The sequence below is a fragment of the Monodelphis domestica genome, chromosome 4 (genome assembly GCF_027887165.1).
Source record: "Monodelphis domestica isolate mMonDom1 chromosome 4, mMonDom1.pri, whole genome shotgun sequence".
Lineage (NCBI taxonomy): Eukaryota > Metazoa > Chordata > Mammalia > Didelphimorphia > Didelphidae > Monodelphis > Monodelphis domestica.
In genome coordinates, this window is record NC_077230.1 from 40,377,171 (window position 1) to 40,402,366 (window position 25,196).

Consider the following 25,196-nt stretch of genomic DNA (forward strand, 5'->3'; position numbering starts at 1 on the left):
TATGATGTTATACCTAGAGAATCCTAGAAAATCAACTAAAAAGTTAGTGGAAATAACTTTAGCAAAGTTGCAGGATACCAAATAAAACCACATAAATCATCAGCACTTCTGTAAATTACTAACAAAGTTCAGCAGCATGCGATAGAAAGAGAAATTCCATTTAAAATAGTTCTAGACAATATAAAATACCTGAAAATCTATTTGCCAAGACAAACCCAGGAATCACATTATATAATTACAGAATACATTGCACAAACTCTAACTTAAATAACTAGAAACAATATTAATTGCTCATGGGTAGTCCAGACTAATAAAAGTAAAAATTCTACCTAAATTAATTTACTTATTCAGTGCCATACCAAAATCAAATTACCAAATAATTATTTTTCTAGAACTAGAGAAAATAAGGACAAAATTCATCTGGAAAAGAATATCAAGGGAACTGATTAAATAAAAAAGTGAAGTTAAGTGGCCTAGCAGTATCAGATCTGAAACTGTACTATAAAGCAGTCATCATGAAAACAGTCTGCTATTGGCTAAGAAATAGTAGGGTGTATCAATGGAATAGATTAGATACACAATATGCAGGGGTAAGTGACCGTAGCAACTTGGTGTCTGATAAACCGGAAGATCCCAGCTTTTGGAATAAGAACTCACTCTTTAACAAAAACTGTTGGGAAAATTGGAAAACAGCATGGAAGAAACTAGGTTTGGACCAATATATCTCACATGCTATACCAGTGATGGTATGACCCTATGGCATTAATGTCAAAGAACACACATAGAGCACTCTCCATGGGCAATCAGACTCTCCTTTCCCATTCATTACTAGGAAGGCAGAGGGACTTGGGTGGAGATGCTCCCCTCTCCCTCTCCACTGTGCCCGAGGACATTTTTTCACATCCCTGCCCCTCTGTCCCTTCTGTCCAACAGGCAATGGGGTAAGGTGGGTGGTTCAGAGGCTGCAGAGATGGAGGGCAGCAGAGCCCTCAGGCCACTCCTCTACCCCTCTCTACACTCACTGAGGACATTCCTCACTTCACCCACCTAGCAGCCCAGAAGCCCATTGAGAGTGCTTCCTCCCTCCCATGTGTGGGATAAGGGGGTGAGGGTGGGGCAGGGCACATCCAGCATGTGTGTGGGGGCACAGCACTTGGTCTTGGGGGTGGGGCAAGGCCTGGCACTCCATCTCTAAAAGGTTCGCCATCACTGCCCCATACAAAAATAAGGTCAAAATGGATATATGACTTAGATATAAAGAATGATATCATAACTAAATTAGGGGAACAGACAATAGTTTACCCAGCAGATCTTTGGAGAAGGGAAGAAATTATGACCAAATAAGAGATAGAGTATTAAAAGATGTAAAATGAATAATTTTGATTATATTAAATTAAAAAGCTTTTTTATAAACAAAACTAATGTAATCACGTAACCAGGATTAGAAGGGAAACAAAGTGGGAAATTTTTTTTACAACAAATTTCTCTGTTAAAGGTCTATTTCTCAAATCTATAGAGCAAAATCAAATTTGTAAGAATATACGCCATTCCCCAATTGACAAATGACCCAAGGATATGAACAAGCAATTTTCAGACAAAGAGATCAAAGCCATTAATAATCACAAGAAAAAAATGTTCCAAATCACTCTTGATTAGATAAATGCAAAATAAAACATCTCACAACCATCAGATTGGCCAATATGACCATAAAGGAAAGTGATACAAGTTGGAGAGGATGTGGCAAAATTAGGAAATTAATGCATTGTTGGTGGAGCTGTGAACTGATCTAGCCATTCTAGGGGACAATTTGGAACTACGCCCAAATGTATATAAAACTGTGCATTACCCTTTGATCCAGAAATGCTACTACTCAGTCTGTATCCCAAAAAGATTTTTTTAAAAAGGGAAAGGACCCATTTATACAAAAATATTTATAGTAGCTCTTTTCGTGGTGGCAAAGAATCAAAAATTATGAGGATGTCCATCAATTGGGGAATGGCTGAAAAAGTTGTGGTAAAGGTTGGTGATAGAATACTATTGTGCTATAAGAAATGATAAGCAGGATGATTTCAGGAAGAGCTGGAAAGATCTTCAGGAACTGATGCAGAGTGAAATTAAGCAAAACTGGAAGAACATTTTACCCAGTAACAACAATATTGTACTGTAATGATCAACTGTGAAAACTTGGCTATTCTCAGCAATGCAGCAATCTGGGACAATCCTGAAAGATTTGTGATGGGGAATGCTATGTACCTCCAGAAAAAAAAATTATTGAAGTTAGATAAATGTGGATCAAAGCATAAAATCTTTCACATCGGTGTATTGATGGTTTTATTTGGGGGTTTTGGCTTTATATGAGTGTGATCTTACAACAACAATGACCAATATGGAAGTGAGTTTTGCATGATTAAAAAAAAAACAACCTTTTTGCTTTTTGTTTTCTTACCTTATAAGGTTTTCTAATAAATTTCCTGAAGTATGGTTTAATAAATCTTATAGGTTTCTGAAATCCACCTGTATGAATATTCTGAAATTTTGAAAAATTGGAGCTCTGATCATTCCTGGTCAAATGAAAGAAAGAAAAAAAGTTAAAACTTTTTCAAAACAATTTTACTCATCTTCAAAAGTAGGCTATGTTAGAGATGTTCATAATTTAATGAATACCTTAATTTTCTGAAATAACCATAAGAGCTTAATAAACATGTAATCAATGAACCATACTGGGCAAAGTTAACTTTTTAGAAGTTAAAAAAATATCAAACACCAAGTTATTAATCTTGGCTATTTTTGATGAAAATCTTCCTAAAACATTCCTAAAATTTCTCTGACTTCTAAGATGCTGAACAAAAATGTAACTCTTTTTGTGAGGACTCAAGATTACACTTATGGACATCAATTTTGAACCTTGATCAAACAATGACTGAAACCCTCTCAGGATCTGCCAAGGGTTGTCCACAAGTATATTAAATATCGTAAGATGGCTGAGTTTTTTAGTTTTATCTTTCCTCACTGTCAGCCTGTCAAGATTTGCTTCAGTTAGTAGGAATTCAACCACTAGTAGTCCCATCTACCCACCCTAGGTTTTTAGGATTTTTTGTCAAATGAGAGTAAATAAACTCTCTATGATAGCATCTAAGAAAGGCACATGAGTTTTGGTATGTAGTTCTTCATATTTTTTATGGGTGCTGATGATACTTGTACTTATTATTTTTTTCATCCTCTTGGTTATGTACAGCTGAATTTTGTCTGAGGCCACATTTGAACCCAGGACCTGCTGCCACTCTTTCCACTGAGCCACTTAGCTGCTCCAATATTGATGTTTTACCATCAATGGGATCCAAGAGCCTTCTCCTGAAGGATAAGAAATTATTCAGATGGAAGACAGCTAATAGACATTCTGAGAGCATAACTTGTTCAAGAAAATTTAAGTTTTGGTTTTAGGAGTCTAGAGGGCTGAGAAAAGTACTTTCTTCACATATAAGGTGACAAAGGAAACAAAAAGGTGAGAGTATGATTAAAAAGATGAAATGAGAATATGAACTGATGAACCAGGATATAATATAAATATAAGGCAGAAGAATGGACTGCTGTAAAGACTATCCTCAAAGGCAACATTCTTCTTCCTGCTTTTCCAAGGAATAGGTGACTTGCTGTAAGTTTCAATGTAGCCCTCTGCATAGTGTGAAGATATCTACATGTTTTATTATGTAATATTGATTAGTCATTTAATAGTTTTTAGATAATATGTGGATGGTGGTGATCATGGTGAGAAAAGGAAGAAGATTCCTAATCACCAAGAGCACCTGTTACCCAAGAGCACATTCCGGCTTCCCAAGTCGACACTGGGAGTGGGTAGGCTGTGTCAGACCCCTTTCATCTCCTGACTTCACTCACAGTACCCACCAAGGGCTTTCTTTAGAACAAGGAAGGTATCCTTGCCTCCTGGAAGGGCTCTTCTGCCTCTGCCTACTATGAGGTGGGTTTTCTTGGATCTATTAAGACACAACACATGACAGAAAGACTGAATCTCAAGGCAGATTTTGAAGAAAATAATCTCATACCTCATAATCATTAGTCTCCAATAATTAATGCTTTACCTGGACTCACTGCTAAATGTTAGCATACTCTAATCCTCTTGCACACAATGCATCCCACTGATAAATCCTCAGCTGCTGATTCTTATCCATGTTCACCAATGTCTCACTCTAGATCCATTTTCCCTTTCCAACATGCACTATAAAATGTCTACATAATAAACTAACTTTTCATCTTAACCTATTTCTTCCATCTTCTGGCCCTCATTAATACATGGCTCCATCTAAACATATATGCTTCTCCCCTGAACCTTTTTGGCACTAGGTACACTTACTCTTATACCCAGTTCACTCATTGGTCATGGTAGAGGAGATGGAATATTTCTCACATCCGGTTGTCACTTCTAGAAATTCCTTTGACCATTATCACTAAATAATCTCTCTTATCCAAAACTCTTATTATATCAGGTACCATGGCAATTTTTTTAAAAGCAAAAATTGTCTTGTTTGATCCTCACATTTCACAACTGAGGAAACAGAAGCAATCGGAGGTATAGTGACATGCCCAGAATCACACATTTACTAAGTATCTCAAGCCTTCCAGACTCCAGGCCCAGTACTTTATCCACAGCACCACTTTTCCTAGGCCACATTCGTCTACTGAACCCAAGTAATTTTGATAAAGTTAGGTCAATTTTGGAAACAGAGTTAGGTAAATTAGTAAAAAAGTACTGATTCTGCCTGTGCGAGATTTATCTGAGTTATAAGCTCAATTAACAAGGAATGATTAAGTGCATTTTGCTCCACTTTTTAGCCACTAGCCACAAATCAAGCTGATTCTGCATCAGCCACACCCTCATCTCCCTCCCAAAGGAAACTTTGAACTCTATCCCAGAATATACACTGTAAACACTTAATAAACATTCATCCACCCAATCTACCTACCTACCTATAAGAATACTCAGTGCTGACCCGACAAAACCAAAATATTTCTTGCTTCCAAGGGCCTCGTGTTTTGTTAGGGAAAACAATTTTTAAATTCAAACAGGTAAATGCTGAGTATGAAATCAAGAAAGGTCTCATGTATGATGAGGCGATACTGAGTATGACCTTTAAAGGGATTGAGAGATTTTAAGAGACTAAAATGAGGAAGATTTGCATTCCAAGCATGAGAACTATGCTAAAATATGAAAACAGGAAGTAGAATGTTGTATCAAAGGAACAGAAAAAGAGGGGCAATTTGGCTAGAATATACAGTGTGTGAAGAGAAGTAATATATAATAAACCTGGAAAGGTAGGCCAGCCAAAGGAAAACTGTGAAGAGCTATAAATACCATATATAGCATCTATTATGTTCCTGGCACTCATCTACACAATGCCAAAAAAGAAACTACTTTTGATCTGCAGGTGCTTACATTTTTGTTTCCTTTAAAATTTTTATTGATACCTCTTGCTTTTAAATTATCCAACAGTGAACTTGAGGAAGTAGATGGGAGTGGTCAGGAGGACCTGACTTTTGCCTCTCACAAGCGCTGGGTGACCTTGGATAAATTACTTAGGCTATGAACTTTAGTTTCCTCATTTGTAAAATACATGATTAGCAGATGATAGCAGAAATGACACCTCACAGGATAGTATTGATCAAATGAGATAATAAATGTGCAGCAATACTTAGCTATCCTTTGAGGGCTTTAAGCATTCGTTATTATTACCTTGCCCAAGTTGGGCATCCTTTGTAACAAAGTGGACAGGAGAAAGAGGAAGAGAAGAAAGTAGTTTAACAAAACTAATAAAAATGGAACCAAAGCTGATGGGCCCAGTGGGTGGAGGGGTTTGAAAGAATAGATAACAAAAAAAGCAGTCAATGAGCATTGCCTAGAGGAAGGGAAAGGCTGAAAAAAGGCAAGAAGAGGGAAGGAAGAGAAGATATTTAAACTGGACATACTTCTTCACTGTGGCCTGGAATTCTAGAACAAAGAACAGACTTTACTGACTTGTCATGCATATCACACACTCTTCCCAACTGTGGGTGTACACCACAAGGTTCCGTGTTGGGCTTCCTTCTCTCTCCAGGCTCTTTTGGTGACTTCATCAGCTTCTCTGGATTTAATTATCATGGCTCTATAGATGACTGACAGATCATCAATCAAGCCTTGATCTCTTGTGAGTTTCAGTCCTGCCTCAACTAATACCACATTGCAAACTAGATGTCATAGAGACAAATCAAACTTAACTTGTCAAAAAATGAACTCATTATCTTTTCCCTAAAATCACACCTCTTTCAAACCTTCCCTATTTCTGTAAAGTACATTACCATTTGTCTAGTTTCTAGTCTCCCTCACCCCATAGTCAGTTGCCAAATATTGCTGTTTCTATCTCCATGATATCTCTTAGATCTCACCCCCTTTGCTCCACAACTTCAGTTCACACGCTTATCATCTTAAATAATTAAAAAAGCCTCCTAAATAGTCTCTAAACTGTAGTCTATCTTCTACATTAAGGTCTTAAATAATTTCCTTTACGGGCAGATCTGTCACTTTCTCTATTCAATAAATTCCAGAGTGTCTCCTTGTTTGTTTTTTAAACCCATGCCGTCCATTTTAGAATCAATACTGTGTATTGGTTACAAGACAGAAAAACACTAAGGGGTAGGCAGTGGGAGTTAATTAACTTGCCCGGGGTCACACAGCTAGGAAGTGTCAGAGGCCACATTTGAACCCAGGACTTCCCACCTCCAGGTCTGGCTCTCAAGCTACTGAACTACCTCCCTACCTCTTTGCTGCTATTTCTAAGATAAAATATAAACCCTTCTGTTTAGCTTTTAAAGTCCTTCACAACCTTGCCATAATCCCCTTCTCTCTCTGGCTTCACTGATTATTATTCCCCTTCTTTATGATCCAAACAACACAGCCTTCATTCTGTTCCTCACACATGACATTTCATCACACATCACAGATGTCTTGGCAGTGGCAGGCCCCACCCCCCAACATCCTGGTCTGAATTCCTCCTTGTAGAACCTTCTTCTTTCACAGTAGAGTTAAAGCACTTTCTATATGAACTCTTCCCTCATTTCTCCAACTGCTAATGCCCTTCCTTACTCATCACCTTATTTTTCTTATATTTACTATGTAAATACACACACACACACACACACACACACACACACGTCTACAAACACACATACACCCCCCTTCACTGACAGAATTTAAACTTTGAGAGAAGAAACCTTCATTCTTTGTATTTCTACTAGCACCTACCACAGTATCTGTCAAATAACAAGCATTTAATAAATACTTGTTGACTCAGAATACACAGTGCTCCTTATCCATAGTCCTCTATACATATAATAAAGAGAGGAAGCATTCAATTTCTCTTTTTCCCTTCTTTTCATTTACATTATTGTAGTCATTATGTATATTATTTTCTTGGCTCTGTTTACTTTATTTTCCATCAGTTCCCATAAGCCTTCCCATGTTTTTCTAATATCTTAATTTCTTTTGTTGTAACAATATTTTACCTAATCTTTTATCACAATTCCTCTATCAATGGTGTAAGGGCAGGATGCATTTATTATCTCAGCCAGCAATAGCAGAGACAGGGAGAGCAACTGGCAGTCATTTCATCCCGACTCCTCACTTATCTGTCAACCATGAAAGGTTCCTCAGAACCAATGATCACTGTTCAGGTGTTTAACCTTTACAATGGATATCTAATGTGTTTCTAGGTATGGGCTTTCTATTCTAAGTCCTGCTTCAAATACTGGTGTACATACTATAACTTTCTAACTTCCTTTGTAAATATGACTAAAAAAGGGATCACTGGATTAAAGGTACAAAATCATTAATTTCTTAATTGTAAATTGTGAAGTGGCTCCTTCTAGAAAGCGGTATTTGTGTTTAATCTATAAAAGACTGAAAATGTGAACTTTGCACTCAAATTTTTTTTAAAAATCCAGCATATGAAAAAAAACCGAACATGATACAGTATAATATATTAACATAAGATTTTATTACCAGAGAGAAACTTCTATATGATCTGTTCAAGACTAAACTTGTTGCTCCTAGTTCCTGCTAGTAGCAAAGAGGTTGAGTGATGAGACCTAAAGAGATTCAGTATTTTCTATAAAATTCTGAAAGTCTTATTAACAAGCACTTTCCCTGCTTGAACATCCAACCCTTATTTTCCTTTTGTTCTTTCTTTTTAAACACTTAGTTTCTAAGTAACAATTCTAAGACAGAAGGTCAAGGGCAGTTCAGGTTAAGTAACTTGCTCAGGTCCACAGCTAAGAAGTGTCCAACGGTCACATTTAAAGACGATCCTCTGGTTGAGGGGACATGACAGAGGATAGACTCTAAATGAACACTCTAATGCAAATACTATCAACAAAGCAATGGGTTCAAATCAAGAAAACATCTAATGCCCAGTGGACTTACGCGTCGGCTATGGGGGGTGGGGGGGGGGAGGAAAAGAAAATGATCTATGTCTTTAACGAATAATGCTTGGAAATGATCAAAAAAAATATATTTAAAAAAAAATTAAAAAAAAAAAAGACGATCCTCTGGACTCCAGGCTTGCAACTCTATCCATTGTGCCACCTAACTACTTCCAATCTATATTTACAAAAAATTTATTTATTGACACTTTTTGTTTATACCAGTATATGACTACCACCTTCTCCCAGTGAGTCTTTCTTTGAAACAAAAGAATAATTAAGCAAAAGTAATCTATGAAATAAATTTCTTGTCTGACAATATAGACAACATTCTATCCCATTTTATTTCCAGGGAGAGAGGGGAGGTAAATTTCTTATTTCCTCCAGAGCCAATCAGTTTTCTTTTTATTGTTATGGTTATCATATATATTCAACCTATCCCACTCTGAATTAGTACATCTTTCTATGTTATTTTCTGTTTTGTTATATTATTTATATTCCTGACTTCTTATGGAGTAATGATACTTTGTTACACAGAAAGACCAGCATTTTTTGAGCCCTATCCCAATCAATGGGTTCCTTTTTTGTTTCCACTCTTTTGCTACTACTAAAATACTGATCTAAATATTTTGATATATATGTGGCCTTTCAGGTCTTGATTCTTGTAAAGTATATGCCACAATGACAAGGTTTGCACATGACCTCTATGACAGTTAAGCAACAAGCATTTATTAAGCAATTAGGATACAAATATAAGCCAAAAAAAAAAAGGTAGTCCTTGTCTCCAAGAAGCTTACATTCTAATGGAGTGAGAGAAAAAAGGAGTTTTTAAAAGGGGATAGAATATGGAGGAATGGGGGTACAGTTCAAACCTAGAGTCAGAAACAGAGTCCAGAGGAGAATGAAACATGGTTGGCATAGGTTCCCCCTCCCCCACCACACACACAAAATGAGAGAAACTCATCAAAGGAAGAGGTGGAGGGGGAAGGTCAGAAGAAGATCCAGGATGAGAAAGACTGAACAGGGAGCCCTTTTCCCAAAACAGATAGAAGGTTCCTTCTCAAACTTTATGACAGTTCCATTTTTGTAAAATTCCAGATTGGTTTCCTACAAATGTTAGACCAATTTATAGCTGACCAATAGTACATTAATGTGCCAATTTTGCCACACAGCCTCCGACATTGATTATTTGTCCTCTACCATGGCTAGCAATTTGCTAGACATGAATAAAACCTCAAAATTGTTTGAATTTGCCAATAGTGACTTGAAACAAACTTTTATATCCACCCACCTACTTAAAATAATGGCCATTCAATTCAATTCAGTATGAGAGCTAGGAAGAGTAATGGAGATGAAAGCTAGCATAACAAAATGGAAAGAATTCCTGAATTGGAGGCAGAAAAGAGGTGGATCTGAATCCTACTTCTGACACTAACTATATAACCAAGTTATTTAAATTTCTTGAAGTTAGTTTCTGAAGTTACAAAATGAACAGCACCTATTCAACAGGGTTATTATGAGGGTCAAAAAACCAATGTATGTAAAGTTTTTTATAATCCTTAAAGTACAATTAAAATGTTAGCTAATGTAATTAAAAGCTTTTTTGATTACAGACTAGAAATCACACTGCTAGACACTCAGAAAATATAAAAATGAGTAAAAGATGGTCTCTATCATCAAAATGTTTACAACTTAATAGATAAACAGGGATACAAATATATCAAATACTATGAAAAATCCAAGGAGAGATCACTTCCAGCTAGGGAAAGGGAGATGCTTCTTTGAGAAGGTGAGACCAGACCTCAGATGGTAAACTAATAAGCCAATTTTAAAACATTTCAAAGCAAATTTGCAAAAACAATGAAAATTGTCACCACAAAAATCCTCACTGAACAGAATATTGACTACAAGATAGTAAAATCTATTTTTTTATCTAAAAGAAAATTGATTACCTTCCTATAGCTCTGCCTATGTGAAAAAACCGTTCATCTTCATTCTGTAATCGTTCTTTTCTCCTTCTCTCAATGTCATGTCGAAGATCATTGGGATCTTCTATTACTCTGAGCAAGGCCTGAGAAATGATGATGGAATATAGTCCATTATATTATTTCTTCTGGAAAGGAAGTTGCATTTAACATCAAAAGTGCTTGTAAAAGCTTATTTTATTAAAACCTTCCCTTCTGTCTTAGAGTCAATACCATGTATTGGTTCCAAGGCAGAAGAGCAGTAAGAGCTAGGCAGTGGGGGTTAAGTGACTTGCCCAGGGTCACACAGCTAGGAAGTGTTTGAAGCCAGATTTGAACCTAGGAACCTCCTGTCTCTAGGCCTGGCTCTCAATCCACTGAGTCACCCAGATGCCCCCTGTAAAAGCTTATTTTAAAACAATTCAACCAATAAAACTAAACCATTTCTCTAATTAAGAATCATATCCACTTACCTGTCCTGGTTCACACTTGACAGTTCGATCATTCTGTAGTTCTGCTAAAGACATATCAATTCTTCTGAAACAAAGATATGATAATGATTAGTAGCAGTACATCATACACTGAAACATTCTTTTAACACTATGATCAGATTTAGAACAAAGTTGGTCTATTTCAGATCCCATTCAAGGAAATTTAAGTCACTGAAGTATACAAAGACTCAGATATGAAATTGTTTTCACAGGTTGGTGGTTCTTTGAAAGGAATGTCCAGGGCAGTAGTATAGTGAGGCAATAATGCACTCATTTACTAATCACTAAACAGGAAGTAGAACTAATAACTAATTAAAGTTTAAATTTCAAGTTTTATGGTGATTTATTAGTGTTTCAACCCTAAAGTAACTTGGCCACAATAAGTGCAGGTAGTTACTTGCTTTAGCAAGTGATAATAGATGCAGACTATTGCTCCATCTGCCTGCTCTCAGTACTGCTATTTCTGACAATCTAAAGAAGCATATTTTCAATCAGATTCTGAATTCCTTATTGATGACTTCAAAAGGCAAATAATATTGAGAAACAGAGAAGTTAGGTCTTCTGAAGTGACTGCAAATCTTTGATGCTAAGCCAAGTTTCTCCCCCACTCCCTCCAAAAAAAAAAATACAAAAGCAAACCCCCAAAATCATTCCACATGAATAGATTACATTCTACTTTGGAACAAGTCACTGAGGTGTATAGAGTATATCCTTTCAAATTAGCTTATAACTAAGAATACAGTCTGTTTATTTCTTTAACCTTGAGACCTCCCCCCACTTCTTATAAAAGAATAAAAAGGGCCAGAGTCAATATGATACATTGAATGCCAAAGGGCTTGCCACATGAGCAGTAGAATGATGATATGTTTTCAGGCATCCAATGGACACAACTTGACACTACTCTATCCCCACCTAGGTTCGCAAGGGCTACTTTGGTCAAGCCAATGAGCAAATGTCACCTCAAACCCTTAGTATCAATGAATTCTCATAATAAAACATAAAAAGATACATAAAGCTGTGTAGTCCTGTCCTATTAAAGAAAATGTACAGAGACCCAGAGTGAACAACCAAAAACAGGGGGAAGATGCTCAGCAGCACTTTCTCCTTGATTTTTTTTTGCATTTATTCCCATGAGTTAAATGGGAATATTAAAATTAAGTTATTTACCTGTGAATTTCTGGATCTGAATTCATTTTAATTTCATTTATATCAGGAACTTGTGTATCTTGCATTTTTGAGAAACGTTCATGTAGAGTAAGATCAGAAGATGGAAAATAATTTGCTGGAAAAAGATAAGTAGTTTTATCTTACTATACAACTAACTGCACTTAAAAGATTAAATATAAACATACAAAATAGGGCTCTGAAAGTAACAAAAAGAATGTTTCTTCTTGAGATTGTGATCTTTTTATCCCTGAAACCTAGAAAAAATGTTTAGATCACAGTAGGTGCTTAATACCTGCTTGTTAATTACTTCACTAATAAACTGGCAATGCTGATGTGCTACTCAAATTCCAATGCAAAAAAAAAAAAGTACGTCACCTCATTATTCCAAGGATTTTTATACCTGTATATTACTATCATACATGTCTAATAATTATAAGGGAACAGAAAGACCAATTATCACAAGACAAGGGATCTCTTTCCTTTGGTATAAAGTCTATCCAAGTCTAAGTAATAAAGACAAAACTAACTTCCTTTTCTGTCTTTTGTTATACAAGACTTTAAATTTATTACCAAAGTTTGAATCCAAATGAAAAATACTGTCTTGTATTAAAATCTTCAAATGCTTGTCTAAAATGAGGAACAGAAGTGACTTCTAAAAGAAATTAGCACAGTGTATAGCTCTTAAATACTAATGAATAGAGAACTTGAGACTGACAAGTGGTTTTTATAAGTAGTTCAAAACAAGTTAAACTATATTATAAATTATAGACAATTTAAGCTCACATACTGACACTTTTCTGTCTTCTAAGAACTTCTTTTGTGAATAAAGCCTTTTGACAATTATAATCTTTTTAACTGAACGTAAAAGAGAAAAGATACCTCCCTAAAACACTAATAACAAAATACTGCTTCAGCAAAATTTTCAGTAATTCATCCACTGCCCCAACATCACTACTACTCCCAAGGATCCAACCCCCACATACTGTCTTGGAGGATGACAAAATGAAATCCAGAGTTTGTCACCATTAGTATGAATGATCCAGAGGAAGGCTGTTTGAATCAATAATATTGTTTATCTTAACACACACACACACACACACACACACACACACACACAATATATTGACTTAATGCCAAGTAAAAAAAAATATAAACTTTCATTTTTAAAGATTATCGACTGAAATAGTTAATTTTCTTTTCATTTATCTGAAATTCTTAAGAGAATGACCTTTTGTTCCATTTGATCAATTTTCCAAATAAATGAAATGAAAATAACAGGACTAGAATTTAAGAATTCTTTGAAGAACCAAGCTGAATCAATTGGCACAGCATAGTTTTTTAACCAAGGCAAAGAAAATAGAGCTTTGTTGTTGTTGTTTTTTACCCTTACTTTTTTACTCTGATGTTTTGCATTATAATACATGTATAACCCAGACTGAATTGCTTGCCAGCTCTAGGAGTGGGAAGGAAAGAAGGGATGGAGACACTTTGCATCATATAACTTCGGAAAATTCATGTGAAAATTTATTACACGTAATCAGTCATAAAAAATAAATAACCCTTACGTTTTGTCCTAGAATTGATCCTAGTATCTGTTCCAAGCCAGAAGAGCAGTAAGGGCTAAGCAATTGAGATTAAGTGCCTTGCCCAGGGTCACACAGCTAAGAAGTGTCTGAGGTCATATTTGAACCCAGGACCTCCCATATGGAGGCCTGTCTCTCAATCAACTGAGCCTCCCTCACTGCCCCCTAAGTAAAATTAAAATACAATTTTTGCTCCAATTGATATACCTGTTTCTTCTAGGGTTAAAGGCTAGTTTGTCTGAAAAACTTTGATGGAAATCTAGTTAAAATGCAGAACACATAGCTCTTTCTTTTTAAAGGTGTTTTTCGTTTCAGAAGTGATTTCACTAGTATAGAGAATTCTGGGGGAGGCAATTCCTTCAACCAATGCTTATCAGTTGTTCTTCAACTCAATAATCAAGAGTTTCCTAGGGACAATGAAATATAGCAAAACTTCCCTAGGAATTAGTGAGCAGTAAGACCTGGATCAATCAGTAATTTATTCATCCAAGTTTTCGTGAGTCTGTCTCTTTCATATATTCATATAACACGGCTGTCGTTTTCCTTCCCCCCCTTTGAACAAACAGAATTTAACCTTTTTTTTTTTTGCTAACTTAGATTCATTATTGATACAGTAGGAAAAAAGCATAAAATTTCGAATCAAGAGTTACGATACCATAAAGAGTCAGAAGAATATGGACCTTAGCCTCAGTTTCCTCTTCTATAAAATTAAGAGGCTGGGCTATAGTTTCCTTCTAGCTTTATTATCCCATGATCTTTGGTCTTCCCTCTGACCCCTTATTGTGTGTGACCAAGAGCAAATCATTCACTATCCCTAGTCATCTACATCTATTTAGCCTCACTGCTTTGACTTCAGCTCCCTCCCTCAGCACCTTCTAATCTGGCTTTTGAAACCATCACACTTGAATGAAATTGTTCTCTTCAAGATTATCAGAGTTCTGATTGATAAAACTGATAAACTTTTCTTAGGCTTCATCTTTTTCCTCTTCAGAGTTTCTAACAACTTGACCCTATTCACTTTCTCTCCTTGGTTTCTGTGACATTGTTCTCCTGGTTCCCCTCTTCTTTTAACTGTACTTGTTCACTCTCTGTTTTATCATCACACCATCCATCTCCCATTTATTAACAGTGCATGTCTCCCAAATCTTTGTCCCGAGTGCCATAAGATCAACTAACTGCCTGCTACATGTTCCTATCTGGATATACCAAATAATATCTTACATGCAATATGTCCAAAAGATTTCTCATCATCTACTGCCACAAATTCAACTTCACTATCACCCTTGTAAGCATGTAGATTAGCAACCTTAGAATCATTTTATAATTCTCTCTCCCCCAAGTCTTCACCAGTTGCTACATGTGTCTTTCTAGCATCTCAGATCCATGTCCCATTTTCCATACAGTCTTATCAGAATATTAATTTAATTGCTATCCTAATTCTAATCTCTCACCTATCTATTGCATTTGCCACAAAGCCAACAAGAGTTTTCATAAACTTTAATACCTCTCTATTAACCCTGAGATAAAATACTAACTCATTATCTTGGCACCTAAATTCTTTCATCTAGCTTTTGCCTTCTTTTGCAAATTTATCTCATATTATGCTCTTTTAACATACTTTATGCTTTGGCAAATTTGTTTGTCCAAATTTAGCATTCTATCTTCTGCCACTACATGGGCAGGAGAGTCTCTTTCTGAAATGCACTCCTCCTATACCTTGAGTCTTAGAATTTTTAGTTTCCTGTAAGGCTTATCTGAATGTCCTCTCCTATGGGCAGACTTCACCAATGACCCAATTGTTAGTGATCTTTGCTTTCTGAAATATTATATTTACTTACCTCTATAACTATATCCTTCCAGGAAAAGGTGAACTCGTTGAGGACAGTCCCTAGTATCACGCTTTGTACAAGTAGGCACTTAATAAATGTTCACTGAATGCTCAATTTCATTAATTATAAAATAAAAATATCTGGACTACTCACCTCACATGGCTATGATGATGAAATAAAAAAAGCAAAAGCTATAACTGCCAACTATTAATAATTTCATCATTATTTTAATTATTAATGAATGAAAAAGCAATTATAAAGTGTGTATTACATGTCAGGCATTCTGCTGATACAAAAACAAATAAGCAAGGGAGTCCCTACCCATTCTAATAGGGGAGGACAACATGGAGGGAAAGGGGGTGGACAGCAAAAGGAGCATCTGTATGTGGTGGCTTGGTTAGGAATGGCTAGGAATCTCATACAAACCTGGGTTCCTGGCAAGACAGGCCCTATCAAAACCACATGTTCCTTGGGTAAAATCCAACTTCCAACAGGAAAAAGATTATAAACAATGATTTTGTGCACTGCAACATACAATGATGACCTCAAAGCCTTCTGAAATTCAAATTTTTGGATCTAGACTTTTATACCTTTACTTTTTTGGCTTTTTCTAGTTTTTCTTTATCTTCCTTCACTATCAGTATCTCTCAGCTATCAATTCTGCATATTTTGTGTGCCTATCTTTATCAGTAATCTCCACCCTCCCAAACCATTCTGCATTTGCAGTTTTTCATCTATTGTGAGAAGGGAAATCAGATAATTAGGCTTGATAAAATCATATGTAAAAGATGAATAATTAGGCTCTATGTGAGGACCTTGAAATAGCACATGGATTTGGCAGCATCTACATTGGACAAAAGCTTTTTATTGCTTACTTTCTGGTTCCAAGTTGTTTCTGGGTTCCTGGTTAAGTGATTCACAGGTAAGTGAGGTCACTCAATACAAAGTTACACAAACACACCCCCAGACTCCTATATACATTCAGGTTTTCTTAAATTTTGACTTTCAAGCTATATGCATTTTTTACATGTGGCAATTACCTATCATATCTAAATTTCATTCTTGTTTTTTTTTCCCCAATTAGGATAATGATGAACAATAACAATCAAACAGTATAAAGACATTAGTTTGGGTGAAATGTGCCAGGCTGTATAACTTCATGAAAGCCATGATGTATAACACACACTAACCTTTAACTTGGTGGATTATTGTGATGATTTCCTGAGTAAATTCTCCTGATGGTTTGTTTTCAACATTCTGTGTTGTGGAGTCAAGATGTTCAAACACTGGATGGAAGTTTTCCTTTTTCCTGCCAACAGTAACCAAATCATGTGACATCTGTCTCTCTGTGGAGTGGCTAGAAGCAGCTCTAGAATACTTTCCACATATATTTAACTAAAATCTAGGACTAGGTTTTGAACAAAGAACCTGTTTAAGCAAAGCATTTGTTATAACAAAAAGATTTTCACTTATAGTAAAGGTGGGTCCCTACTAAGTCATAAAAGAAAGATAAAGAATAAGGAAAATTGAGCTATAGAAATTTGCGTTTTGGTTCTTTCATTAAGGAAACATCAATACTTTCTATCTAAAAGTAGACATCTCATTAAATAATTCATATTTCCAAATGAAAAATCACAGGAAGTTATTAAGATTTTTGTTGCTGTTCAGTTGTATCTGACTGACTCTTAATGACCCTCTTTGGGGCAAAGATACTGAGTGGTTTATCATTTCTTTCTCCAGTTCCTTTTATAGATGACAAAACTAAGGCAAACAAGGTTAAGTGACTTGCCCAGGGGGATACTGCTAGTGTCTGAGGTAAGATTTGAATCTTCTTGACTGCAGGCCCCTAAGGGCATTCTAGATATTCAACTCCAAATTTTAGTTGCCTGCTCTCAAACTGGTTCAATTTCAGCCACTAATATTTTGCATTATATCTTGAAAATAATTAACTGATTCAATTTAAATAGGCTTTTATAAAATACCTACTATGTGCTAGATATTAGGGACATAAAAACAAAAAATAAACAGCCCCTTCCCTGTCCAAACATCAAGCAGGGTCCTGAGAATAAAAATGTGTACCCTTATAACTACATACAAAGTAAATATTAAATAACAAGTGGGCAAGGACAAATCACTAACAACTGGAGAAATGGTCAGGCAAGACCTCATGTAGGACCCTAGTACTTGAACTGAGCTTTGGCCTCCAAGAATCAGAAGTGAGGAAAGAGAGCTTTCAAGGCATGAAAGATATCATTCCAAGCAAAAAGGCAAATTTGTTTGAAAGTTCATCATGGGCCTGGAGATGGGAGGTCCTGGGTCCAAATTTATCCTGATACTTCCTAGCTATGTGACTCTGGGCAAGTCACATAATCCCTTAGTACTCTTCTGCCTTGGAACTCATACTATTGATTCTAAGACAGAAGGTAAGGTTTCGAAAAAAAGTACATTGCAGGAGAGTAAGGTAAAATCATGATGATCATGATGGAAAGCCAGATTACGAAGGGCCCTGAATAACAAAAAGAGTAATTTGTATTTTATTCCAGAGTTCATTCAAAATCTATGAAGCTTCTTCCTAAGAAGGAAAGCAACTCAGTCATACCTGGATTTTAAGAATATCAACTTGATAGTTCTGTGGAGGATGGATTAGAATGGGCAGAGAGAGAATGGAAGACCAATTAAAGGTCACTGTAATAATCCAGGCAAAAGCTGATGTAAGCCTCCCATTAGGAAAATATGAATGAACAGAAAGGGAAAAATGTGTAAAATATTTTGAGGCATAATTAATAATTTATTTTTATTCACTTTTAATCCCCATTGCCTAGCCCCTATCACTCTTCTACCTTGGAACCAATATATGGTACTGATTGTAAAAGAGAAGGTAAGGGTTTTTTAAAAAGTGTCAAGGGAGAAATTAGAGGAAAAAAATCCTATTTTGGACATGTTGAGTTTGAGAAACCTATTAGGAGATATAAACTAAACATTTTATTTTTAAAGTAATATTTCTCATGTTATTTTTTCCATAAAGTTTATTTTAAAAAAAGTATACGATGATAGCACACATTTAACCAATATTAAATTACCATCTCATCGAAAGGTGAGGGGAGAAAGGGAATTTGGAACTCAAAATATGTTAGAAAACAAATGCCAAAAATCATTTTTACATATAATTGGGAAAGAAAAAACAATACCGAGGGGGAAAAAACTCCTCTTCAGCAATGGAAAGGAATCTATTATAGCTATTTAAGTTAAATTCCATTAAGAATTTAATTTGATTACTTCCAAAAATTAGCAAGAACATTTTCTATTCTTTTTGGAAACTCTAAGATCATAAAATATCTATTCATCACAACTCCTTGATTAATATGATAACCCAGCAAGCTAAAGAAAGTTTTCTTCTATCTAAAAACTAGTCAATTTTTAAAATAGCTACAAGTAAACTATAATAGTCAAAATCAAAGTAGAAATTTTAATTTTCCTAATAGCTGATGACCAACTTGTAAAAATTCTAGCTGGGTTTCAGTCTTTAATAATACATAATACATTCATTGGCAACTACAAAAAGAAAAACAATGACTAGGTCTGGGGAAATCACCCCAATAAGTTTACTGAGTTAATATTTTAGAAGGAAATTGGGATCATTAGTATACATGAAAGTGCCTGCACCTTCTTATATATATGACTTACAAATAAAGTATGAAGACACCAAATAATAGCAACCAAGTAAAGCTTTGGTTATATATGAGTTATATTTTCTGAATCAAAAGAATACATGGTTAGTAACAAATATTATTTCTTTTGCAAAACATCACCATAAACCACATTACATTTTCTTAAAATTGATACTTATGTCCTAAGAAAATTGGAATATAAGTTAATACTGAGGGAAATCTTCACCTCAACAGAGTTCCAAAAGTCTGGTTAATTAAGTAAAAGAAGACAAGTAGGAAAGCTAAGTGGCCCAAAGGATAAAGAGCCAGATCTAGAGATTAGGTCCTGGGTTCAAATCTGGTCTCACACACTTCCTAGCTCTATGACCCTGCACAAGTATGCTTAACTCCAATTGCCTAGCTTTTACAGCTTGTTGTTCTTTTGCCTTAGAACTGATATTTAGTATCACTTCTAAGACAAAAGTTAAGGATTTCTTTTAAAAAAGAAAAAAGAAAACAAGCTTTACTATTTAAAGTGCTTTCTAATAAAAACCATCTATTAATTAAATATTAAAAACTAACCAAAAAGACATGAAAAATAAAAAACAAACACCTACTTGGGTATCTTCTTAATCTTTCAATTATAAAATTATTGTTTAATCTAACTCTAGCTTCCTCACTGTCAACCAAAGGCCTATAAAATTGCTCCATAGGAGATATTCGCAACAATGTTCTACAGTTTCTACAACTAATTCCAAAAGAGGGAATATCAAAATGTTAGATTGGCAGCAAAATTGGAATAAATTTAAATATAGTGTTGCAATGTGAGTACTCTGAGGAGAACATCATCTAACTGCATAAATTCAGGCAAGTTGTTGTTTTAAGTCATTAGTTAATGGTATTAGGTCAGGCCTGTGAGGTTTGGTATAGCTCAGTATCAGAAATTTCTACAATATTTAACTGTGGGATTTGCTTTCTTTTGCAAAAAGCTTTCTGCTTACCCACAAGGCAAGAAAAGAAAGAAGCAGAGGCTGACAAATAGGGTACTTTAAAGGGAAAAGGAAGCTTTATCTAAAATATATAATTTATCTCCCTTGGCAAGGTAGGTCCAGATAAGTTCCTAGTTTTAGAACTTACAACTTAACTTCAGGAGGAAAGCTCCCCTTCTCTTTAAAAGTTCTCTATTCCTCAGTCTCTGCTTCTCATAATTTGCAGATAAGCACAGAAAAAAAAATAGCATCAATATAATGCCGCCAATCTGTGTAGAGACTTGCTGCTAATGAGAAAGACATCATTTTCTCTTCTTTCTACATAATTTAATATAAGTTTTGGCATACCATTTCCTGACTTTCATAGGAACACTCATGCTGGAAAGGACAAATACCATCTAGTCCATGAAAGGGACAGTTTCAGAGATACCTGCTAATAAAACTGGTATGAATTCATGCAGGGTGAAAGGAGTAGAACCAGAAGACCAACTTATACAATAACAACATTGTGAAGACAAGCAACATTGAAAAACTTCAGAATTCTTATCAACACAATAGCCAACCATAATTTCAGAGAAACAATGAAAGATATTCCCTATCTCCTGACAGAGAGGTAAGGAACTGAGGGTGTAAAATATGAGTATTTTTGGAAATGGCCAATGTGGGACTTCTTTTTTCTTTTTTTGCTTGATATATATTTGTTACAAGGGTTTTATTTTTCTTTTTTTTTTCCCCAAAGGAGGAAGAGAGGGAGGAAAGGAGAGAAAATAGATATTTGTTCATTAAAAATCTAATCCAAACAATCCTCTTATTTTAAAGATGAGGAACTGTATCCAGAGAGGTGGTCAATTGTCTCAAGTAACAAAACTATTGACAGTCAAATTTCAAACCTAAGTTCTTAGTATGATAAAATGAAAAATGCACTGGATTTAAAGCTAGAGGATCTGGTTAAAATCCTAATTATTTAAGTTGCTAGTTGTGTGACCTTGAACTAATACAATAAGTATATTACCTCTTTGAGCTCTAGTTTCCTTATCCATAAAATGCATATGGATTTATCAATGAATCTCAGTATCCACCAATAACTTTCACAAGAACCCCCCACAAACCCAATGAATGGCCATCGGGACTTCTCTTTTAAAGACCTTTACCACCCAGAGCAACCAAGGACAGCTCAAATACAATTAACCAATTCAACTAGCATTAATAGTAAGCACTTGTTGGCTATGATCCTTCTAACTCCAAATCTATAATCCCAGGATTCAAAATCCAAAGGCTTTTCTTTTCTAGTATTCCATAAAATAAGCATCTAAACGTCTCTAAGTAGCCATCTCTTAATAGTGATTTTAATAAATCTAAAACTTGTTCTCTATATAAAAATCCTAGTTAATCCTAACTTTTAGAAACATTTCAATATAATCGGGTTTTAAAACAGTAATTCAGTGGTTTCTCAGAAAGATTAAGCTCTCTGTCAAGAAGGCAAAAATTGGTTCCATTCCATGCTCCATTCACATAAAACCTGAATAACAAGTCTGAAAAACTGAAAGCTTATCCTAGTAATCTATTAAAAAAAAAACAAACTTTTTGCTATTCTCAAAAAGAAAAAGACAAAAGTATACTGTGATCCAAAATTGCATCCAATAATTGATTAAAAATTCATTTATAGGGTGCAGGTAGGTGGCTCAGACCTAGAGATAGGAGAGGTCCTGGTTCAAATCTGGCTGCAGATACTTCCTAGCTGTGTGACCCCCGACAAATCACTTAACTCCCATCATTGCCTACCCCCCACCCCCTTACTGTTTTTCTGCCTCAGAACCAGTACACTGTATTCATTTGAAGATGGAAAATAAGGGTTATAAATATAGGTAATAGGTGAAATATAGGTAAAGTTAAAAAAAAAACATCACCACAATATTATCCTCTTACTAGATTACTGTCTCTTTTAAAAAAATATTAAAAATACAAATCAAGGTTGCCATGGTATAAGCAATCTCAAACCTTTCCAAGAATAAAGCTGTTATTCTTCAGCATAATTTACTTTCTTAATCTAGTTTTAATAAAAACTCAAAGAAAATAATAATTAAAAAAGCAAACATAGCAATCATCAAATCTGATCTGTATCTAACTTTCATCTGCTTTTATTAATCATACATAATAAGTAACACCACACCTAAGGGGGGAGAAGCAGCAGGCAAGGGCAACCCAGGCCTGGGCCCAAAGGATCAATCTTTTCTAATCAGGGAGATGCTATGGTATTTCTCACTCTCCCACTTAACTTAGCCACCCCCAAAAAGGAATAGGCAGGGTAACCCATGTCCACAGCCTTTCTTCACCTAACAACAACCCTATGGAGGCTGTAACCACTTTTGTGGTTCTACTCTCTACTACCTGGCTAATGAACTACCCTGTTCTTCTTATCCCACTACTGCTGGCCATGTAGGAGCAAATCATTTCCACTTCCCACTGTCTTATCTCAACTTACTAGTCTACACATTCCACTATATCAAACCCATCTCAGAAAGAATAAACTTCCCTATATCCCAGACCTTTATCTGCTACTTTTTTTCATCCTGTTGGCTTCTACAGTTGTGTAAACCCCTAGTCATCCACTCCACTAAGGTATCAATTTTCACTCCTATACCAAATTCTACAACAAATCTTTCCTGATTGCCTGAATTTATACTCTCTCCTCTGCCTTGCATTTATTTCTATTTCTTCTTTAACAATTAAGTTATAAATACTTATAATGTACTTGAGTACAGGAAATGTGCAGAGCCTAAAACAGTGATCAGATTGCCCAAAGTTGCCTTTTATAAAAAAAGATACAGCATGAGCTACAAATAGTATTATTTTTAAAGTATATAACTACAGTTTTCATTTTTCCAAGATCATACTTAAGGGATGTAGCATATATTTGAGAAGGTGTCCTATATTCTGACTAATGCGGTACACAATCTGATTTACATATTTGTCAACTCTAAATTAGAAGATGTTAATATTAAGTATTAGTAGATTTAAGAGGCAACTCTAAAATAAACAAGCACACCCCAAAGAGGTAATTTCAGGAAGTATGTATAAGTATTCAAATAAGAAAAAAAATGTATCAAAGACTAAAATATAGTCAAGCATAGAGCTGCTAATAATATAAGCTTGTCAGTATTACTTCCCTAAACACACATTCTCTCTCCCTCTCTCTTTTCCTGACTCCTCTCTCCTCTCTCTGGGTCTGTCTGTCTGTCTCTCCCTCCTCCCCTTTTCCCCTTCTCTGCCTCTCCCCATTAGCTGAAATTCTATTTTTTTCACTAATATATTTTCTGGGATATTAATTATATCTTAAATAATAAACAGTAGGCAAATAGAAATGTTACACTTAATTTCATCTGATATTTACTCAGAACCAAAAAAGAATTAGACTAGGCATCACTTATACAGAAGATATTCCATATCTGCTAAGATTTTACATTCTATTAAAGCACAAGAATAGTATAAAAATGTCCTTTTCATTTTATTTTTTTATAGAAAAATGTTTTTTTAAAGGAAACAGGGAGAAAAGAACTAATGTCAGAGGTTCTAAAATCAATTCAAATACTTTTAATGGTTGACCATTTTTCTATCTCTTTTAATCATAAGAGATTGCCTGGAGATATATTTTACATATTGACATTTAATTAAATGAAAGGAACAATTTCTGCCAACTAGGGAAAGTTTCAATGATAGGTGAATGAAAAGAGTTGATCTAAGAACCAGAAATATGAAGAATGAATGACATCTCCATTAAAGAAATTTATCAAGAAAAAGATTCTATATAATAAACTCCAACATATTGTATTTTTTAAAAGATAAATTCATAAACAATAGGAACAAGGATGCCAACAAATAGCCATGCATTAAAAATAGTATTTTTCTGCTCTTCCCTTCTTATTCTGCTCCCCCTTCTATTTATTTCCATTCATTTAAAGGTGAACAGGACTAATTATTTACCTTTGGGCCATTTTCTAAGCTAGTCTTAAATACATTTTTAAAATGTTCTTTATTTTAGCCCAACTTTTCTAAGATCCTTTTCTTCACACAATAAATCCTCCCTTCCCTATATCAAGCATGTAATAAATACATCCAGAGTTGATTTTCCCTATTACAAAAAGATGGGTGATTTAGTTTGTCATCCCAATTAGCAGTAACATTTATACTTTTTATATATCTAAATGATCAAATGAATCAAAGACCAACGTCATTTCTAAGATTTCTTGGCATTCTATAAGCAGTTAAGTTAGGCCTTAATATTTGTTTAATTCAATTGTAATCTCTTTTGACTTAAGGCTGCCCCTAAAAGCAAATCTTTTAGATCTTTCTGGATAAGTTGAAATTAGTAGGAAGTTAAAAGGAGTAGTTTATGGCTTCTTTTTTTCCCCCCCTTTCTTCCTATTCACCTTCTCTCTCTGGAGAGAATGTTTCTGAATGGGGGCGGGGGGGGGGGGGGGGCGCACAGGGGTGGCAGGGCGGGGCACAGCAGAGGGACAGGGGAGCAAAGACAAACCTATCTAGTCCCACTTTAAAGACCTTAAATGACCTATTCCAGGTATACTCTGGATGCAAAAGATCAAAGTCTTTCATAAAAGTTTTTTTCCAGATCCAGTTTCAAGCCCACCCTCCAAAACTCTAAGTCCTTTACTTCTTCCTTTCTTTGCCTAAGCAAAAGGTCAACCAATTCTCCAATATCCACAATCTCAACCTAACTATTCCAACATCCATGAAAATTATTTTCATGGATGTCTGACCTAACTGTAACATGTGTCTAATGTTACTTTTCTTGAATATTCAGAAAGGAATCTTAGGATTTCTTTAAAATTTCTACCTGTAATTACATTTCTATCCAAGGATTTAGGGAGTCAAGAAAGTGGTAAAATTTACATTGTTTTAATTAACTGATATGTATTTGTTATAAAGCACCACTGCCATTATAGGACTTTTTGAAAAAATAAGATCTGCTCTGCTACTCTGATAATTTTTCTAGTTTTTTTTCATAAACACAAAGTAAAACTAAAGCAAAAAATGTTAGTGGA

General features: G+C 35.1%; 1 protein-coding gene across 25 annotated transcripts in view; it reads right to left on the minus strand.

Annotated features, from left to right (window-relative positions):
- Positions 1 to 25,196, minus strand: part of BCLAF3 (BCLAF1 and THRAP3 family member 3) — an 89,874-nt gene that overhangs the window by 36,107 nt on the left and 28,571 nt on the right. For 20 of the 25 annotated variants that reach the window (XM_056793313.1, XM_007493457.3, XM_007493467.3 and 17 more), the window contains 5 exons: positions 16,691 to 16,809; positions 12,089 to 12,203; positions 10,904 to 10,967; positions 10,419 to 10,537; positions 2,447 to 2,561 (listed from right to left, as the gene is read on the minus strand). In XM_056793313.1, coding sequence (XP_056649291.1) covers positions 2,447 to 2,561; positions 10,419 to 10,537; positions 10,904 to 10,967; positions 12,089 to 12,203; positions 16,691 to 16,809 — 532 coding nt within the window. Of the gene's footprint in view, positions 1 to 2,446; positions 2,562 to 3,903; positions 3,993 to 10,418; positions 10,538 to 10,903; positions 10,968 to 12,088; positions 12,204 to 16,690; positions 16,810 to 25,196 lie in introns of all 25 variants that reach the window. The other 5 variants (XM_056793317.1, XM_007493458.2, XM_056793320.1 and 2 more) reach the window with 2 other exon arrangements.